This window comes from Caenorhabditis remanei, chromosome IV (genome assembly GCF_010183535.1).
Source record: "Caenorhabditis remanei strain PX506 chromosome IV, whole genome shotgun sequence".
Classification (NCBI taxonomy): domain Eukaryota; kingdom Metazoa; phylum Nematoda; class Chromadorea; order Rhabditida; family Rhabditidae; genus Caenorhabditis; species Caenorhabditis remanei.
This window is the reverse complement of record NC_071331.1, coordinates 17,920,560-17,926,563: the sequence shown is the minus strand read 5'-3', so window position 1 is coordinate 17,926,563 and position 6,004 is coordinate 17,920,560. Positions and strand designations below refer to the sequence as shown.

General features: G+C 39.5%; 1 protein-coding gene across 1 annotated transcript; it reads left to right on the top strand.

Annotated features, from left to right (window-relative positions):
- Window positions 1-2,121: 2,121 nt before the first annotated feature.
- GCK72_014988 (uncharacterized protein) lies at window positions 2,122-5,986 on the top strand (the record flags this gene model as incomplete). Its single annotated transcript, XM_003091119.2, has 7 exons — window positions 2,122-2,239; window positions 4,567-4,751; window positions 4,802-4,956; window positions 5,005-5,263; window positions 5,322-5,414; window positions 5,462-5,583; window positions 5,860-5,986. 7 exons carry the CDS (start codon window positions 2,122-2,124, stop codon window positions 5,984-5,986), a joined length of 1,059 nt encoding a protein of 352 aa, XP_003091167.1.
- Between the last annotated feature and the right edge of the window lie 18 nt (window positions 5,987-6,004).

The window sequence follows — 6,004 nt, the reverse complement described above, 5'->3', positions numbered from 1 at the left end:
GCTTCTTACAACCGCGCTCTACCGAAATCGAAGAAAATTGTGTGCGAAATTGAGAGACTCAGAGAAAAAGAGACATTATTACAAGTGGATTTCGGTGGAGCGCAGTTGTAAGAACTGTGTCGAGCTAATAGCTGATATGAATCCGAAGTGTAACCGTCAGACTTGGAGGGAGTCAGTCTGGGTTATAACCTTGAAACAGGACTATTTAAATTCGAAAAGTTTTGAGAAAAAAAGTTTTTCTGGTTTTCCCGTTTCTGAATTTATCGTTTTATAACTTTCAGTTCATTCCAAACCTTCAGCTCAGGAAGATGGCTCAAATCCCATTAACTTATTTTTCTGCTCTTTCTGTTTTGTTACTTTGGACTTTTTCCTTGAAACAATCTCATTCCCTTCTTCAATTTTTTCCCAATTTCATGTCTCTACCCAATCCCAATCTCGGGGAATTTCCTCCCTCAATCTGTGAGAAAACGACGAAGAAGAAGGATGTGTCTGATTAATCTCAAGGGGCATTCAATTGTTGCCCACCCTCACTTTTTCTTGTTTTTGTTGTTCTTTTTCTCCCTTTTTCTTCTTCTTCTTATTTTTGAAAATTCCTTTTTCTGAATCAAAAAGGCGTCAAGAATAAGAAGAAGAAGAAGACGTTTTGCAAGTGAGAGAGAGCATCCTATTGATTAGAAGACAAGAAGAAGTGGTCAGGAGAAAAAGTTGAGAGCCAAAACCTCTCTTTCCTCTCCATCTATCTCTCTCATCCAATTCTGAAGCGACGATGAGCGAGACATGTTGCATTCAGAATATTCCTCTCTTCTCTTCAGAAGCGCAGACGACTACACAGTCTCTAACGGCGCGTCCTAATCCGATGGGGTGGCTCGGCAGAAAGGTGAGGGGGCGGAATGAGGAAGATAGAAGGAAGAAGAAGAAGGGAGCAGCAAAGGCATGTGCAAGAAGAAGAAGAAGCTGGGGTGAGATATCCCAGCGACATTACTCTCTCTCTCCATCCCTCTCTATCGGCCTTCTCCCTCAGGCTCACAGAGCCATTCCTCTGCGTCTCTATCCCTCTTCATCTATCTCTCCCCTCACTCAAATGCAACCCTGTTTGTCTCTTTCTCTGTCTTTTTCCGTTTTCGCGCATTTTCAGCCGCAGAGCAGCCCGGGGGGTGTAGCAGCAACAGCGTCAAGGAGCGAGACATGAGATGCGCTCTCTCTCTCGCTTCTCATTGCCCATTTTCGTGGTCATTGTATCCAAATAATAGTATTTAGAAGATTTTTGATCATGCTTTCTCTAGACAAACTCTCCCCTCTTCTTCTGCCCGATTTGTTTTCTTTGTACTTTTAAATTTGTATTGTACATTGTACTCTCACCCTCTGTCTTTTGTACAATCCACTTGACATATATATGCACACTTTGAACTTTCTGACCTACCTGTTTGTTGCCTACAAAGTTATATATAGTTGAGGTTCTGACCAGGAAGGAGCTTTGAGATGAAGTGATTATGTGGAGAGACGGTAGAGAAGCTAGACACTCTCGTTTCTCTGCGCTCTCTTCGGACAGATCAAGTTGTACTGTCTTTCGTTTACCTATTAGCTCGGGACAGTTCATACAACTGCGCTCCACCGAATTCCCCTTGAAAAACGTCTATATTTCTCTGATTCTCTCAATTTCGCACACAATTTTATTTGGTTTCGGTAGAGCGCGGTTGTAAGAAACATGTCGTGCTAATAGGCTTTTTTTATTCTTCTTTTTGCATAATCCTAATTGCTTGTCCTTCATCTTTTAGCGCAACGATTCTTCCTCATTTCCAAAATACATCAGTTTCTAAATGTCCAATTTTATGAAATTTGAAGTCTTTATTTTTGAAATTGCTACTAAAACTTTTGTGTTTGTGTTATTGTTTTTGTGATAAATAAAATGAAATCAGATTCAGAATTTCAGAACCCTAACCGTATAATTTTTCGCTGTAATTCTGAAATTCCGGCGTCTAGACCATCCCACAAGAGCCATTTTTCTGATTCATAAATGCTTGTTAGTGTTTTTTCACTTCTATGTGTTCTATGATCTCTTGATTTCAACGTTTCCACCATTCTCATCCCAACTTCAATTTAATTTCTTAATTTCAGCACTAAATGGGTCACTGCACGAGTAAAGATCAGAAAGAGGGCAAACGCCTAAATCGTCGAATCGATGAGCAAATCAAAAAGGATCAATCGATGAGTCTTCGAATCATCAAACTACTACTATTAGGTATGTGGGGAACATGACTTCTCACCCAACTCAGAGAAGGGACGACGTCCTTTGTAATTTGATCCGCGTGGACACACTTTAGACGATGCAAAGTAAGACAAGGGGGACAGGAAAAACAGAACAACGTTTTTTGTGGGTGAAAAAGAGAATTCGAACAAGAGCAGAGTTATTATTATTATTTATGAAAAGGTGCCTTCTACCCATCAAAAATCAAACAGCGTCTTCCCCCGTCTCACTAATGATGAACCTAAAATAGTCTAGTCTGAATTAATGATCATTTACTAAAATAGACTTCTCTCATCACGTAATTCATTCATTTTCCGAGTAATCCCCCCTTTTCTTTTTCCGGTTAAATGGGGGGATAGCCCATCTTTTATTTATCTTTGCAAAGAAATGTTATGCTCTTTTTGATTAGATCAGTAACATGATGGCCTATGCATGAGATCTCTTACTGGAAAGACAAAAACGGACAGTCTGGGTGCGATAAAATAATGCATCAAGCTGGAAGTAGGACCCCAGACTCCGGATTTCGAATCCAAACAAATGGGAAATCGGAAAAAAAGAAAGTCCAAATTGTTGATGTTCTGAATCATAAGCGCTCTGTGCAAACATGGTGTCAATGAGAGTAGTCTGAATAAGAACTGACCGTATTAGAACCGGTACGAGTTGGAACCGTACAAGCCATTTAAGAATCCTTCGATTTTGATTAAAGGAATTTTTTTTTTTTGAGATATAAATTGAAAAAAACACGAAACTTTGTTGAAAAAAAGTGTCCGAGAGGACTACACGGTGGACAAAACTCGCGTGGGAAAACTCTTTCACGAAGGCTCCTTTTGAGTCAGGAGAAGGAGAATTTTAGCATGTGCTCCAATTATGAAAGTTTCTTAGAATTTTCTTAATTATCATAATCTGAAATAAAAAATATGACCTCCGTCCACCTTTAATACTGGTTCTATTACGGGTAGATCACATAAGGTCCGTTTCATTTTAAACTGATTCTCGTTCATTTTTGTTAAAACTCTAGTTTTAGTGACTCTAATTACAGAGGGCATTGAATACTTAGTTATTCATTTTAACGACTTGTGCTCAGTTTGGAAACGCCTTGGTTTCAAAATTTTTCAGTTCCAAATGTCTTGAGTCTTCCCTTTCAGCTCGTGACATCACCTAACCACAGGTATTCACTCAAGCTGCTCTGAGCCCAGAAGTATCTCTGAGTCTAGACCATTCAATCAACTCTAGAGCACACTCATCTTGATTTATCAAGCCCCCGAACACATCCACTTTATCCTGCCTACCGAAACACAAAACTCCTCCAAATATTCCCATGTTTCATTCTTTTCCTCTCCTTCTACAACAACTCCCACCAAAATGTATCATTTTACAAATTCGTGTTGCTTTCTCTCTTGCACATACGTCCCCTTTCCTCCTCTCCCATCTCTTACTAACTAATTGGAAGGCATGGTGTCGCTGAGGGGAGCTAATAAAAAAAGAGTTTTTCGGGAGAAGACGAGGTGTTGTGACGTCAAACAGCGGAAATAATTGTGTGAAAGGACATGTTTCATCTTTTTTTGCAAAACAACTGCATAATCTTGATGTCACAGGGTCTAGGGTTGAGTAGTGAAATCGTATGCGCTCCACTAGACATTGGCGGCAAATTCAAATTTCAATTTTTGCAATTCGCTGTTTCACTGTGGCATTTTGATACGCAGCTTAATCGACCAGTTTTTGAGCCGATTTATGCCAGTTTTCCCGCATTTTTGGCCAGTTTTTCGACTGCCTCGCATATTTTCAAGATCAATTCTATTAAATAAAAAAATTAAGTTTTAAAATAAAAAACTATTTTGAATTTCGCGCTAAAATTTTAGCTGATTTCAGCGGAGCGCGTTTATTTTCACTACTCATCCCGAGACCCTGTGTGATGTCAAAACGGGGGTGCTACCAGTTTTCTAAGATTCATAGCTAGACAGAATGCACCTGTATTCAATGAAACATCATCGTTGATTAGAAGCACAATCTATTTTAGTCCCTATATTAGAACAGGTGATATTGAGTATCAGGCGGTGAATTTGCTGTTCAAATCTCACTCAAAGAGATTTGTGTTAAAATAGGAGACTAATAAGACGATAAGGGGGATAAATTACTTGTTTTTGCAATTGAGAATAGGTATGGATCGGTTTTTTTCAATTAACACTGGTGAAATTTTGGCTGAAACCGAATTCTTACAGTGTGTCACGGAGTCACTGTGAAACAAATTTTGACTCAATGGCATATCCTCAATGTCAATCATTTCCAATCGGCCACAAAGCCCTCAAAAATTCAAATTTCAGGAGCCGGAGAGAGTGGAAAAAGTACAATATTAAAACAAATGAGGATATTACACAAAGATGGATTCTCACAACAAGATCTTGAGATGATTCGACCCGTCGTCTACTCGAATTGTATTCACAGTATGCTATCGATTCTCAGAGCAATGTTCCATTTACAAATCGAATATGGCGAACCGGATCGAGTGGTTAGTGATAGAAAGATAAGACTTCAATTTCAAGATTTGAATATTTCCAGCGAGACTCTCAACTAGTATTTGCCACAGTACACGCCAACAAAGAAGAACTGACAGAAGAATTAGCACAGGCGATGCAGAGGTTATGGCATGATCCTGGTGTGAGGGAATGCTATCGAAGGAGTAATGAATACCAGATTGATGATTCCGCTAAATAGTAAGACATTTCGAATTCAGATTCGTAAAACCAATGTCTTTTTTTCAGTTTCCTTGACAACCTACCACGTCTCTCCTCTCCAAACTACGTTCCAAGTGAACAAGATCTTCTGAGGACTAGAATAAAAACGACTGGAATCACAGAAGTTCTGTTCGAGCTGAAAGGACTGACATTCAGAGTTATTGATGTGGGAGGTCAACGATCTGAGCGAAAGAAGTGGATCCATTGTTTCGATAATGTAAATGCGATCATCTTCATCTCCTCACTCTCAGAATACGATCAGACGTTGAGAGAGGATAATTGCACGGTTAGTTTTGAATCAAATCTGAAATCTGACCTTTGAAATCTGAAAATCAAATTTGCAGAACCGAATGCAAGAATCCCTGAAACTGTTCGATTCGATCTGCAACAGTCCATGGTTCGCTGACATTCACTTCATACTTTTCTTGAATAAGAAGGTGAGACTCTGTCCATGAAATCAAAATTTTGATCTAATTTGTTTCAGGACCTGTTCGCCGAGAAGATCGTTCGTTCTCCACTTACCGTATGCTTCCCAGAATACAAGGGACAGCAGAATCAAACGGAGTGTATCAACTATATTCAGTGGAAGTTTGAGCAGTTGAATCGGTGAGTTCTGTAGATATACTTAAATTTAGAAAACTCGCTCTAACGAATCTGATATTAGTCTTGCTATTAGCACGCCGCAGTTCTTACAACCGCACTCCAACAACATGCCCTTGAAAAATGTCACTTAGTCCCTCAATTTCGCACACAATTTTCTTCGTTTTCAGTAGAGCACGGTTGTAAGAAGCGTGCCGTGCTAATTGTTTTTAAAAGCACATGTTTTTTTACTTTTCACTGAAGCGCAACTGCAAAAATCTCAATTTTCCAACACATTTTCAGATCCTCCCAACGTGAAATCTACTGTCACCACACCTGTGCCACCGACACGAACAACGTCCAATTCGTGCTGGACGCCTGTCTCGACATGATCATTGCCAAAAATCTCAAATCAATGGGATTATGCTGATGAAATCTGTCGTTTGTC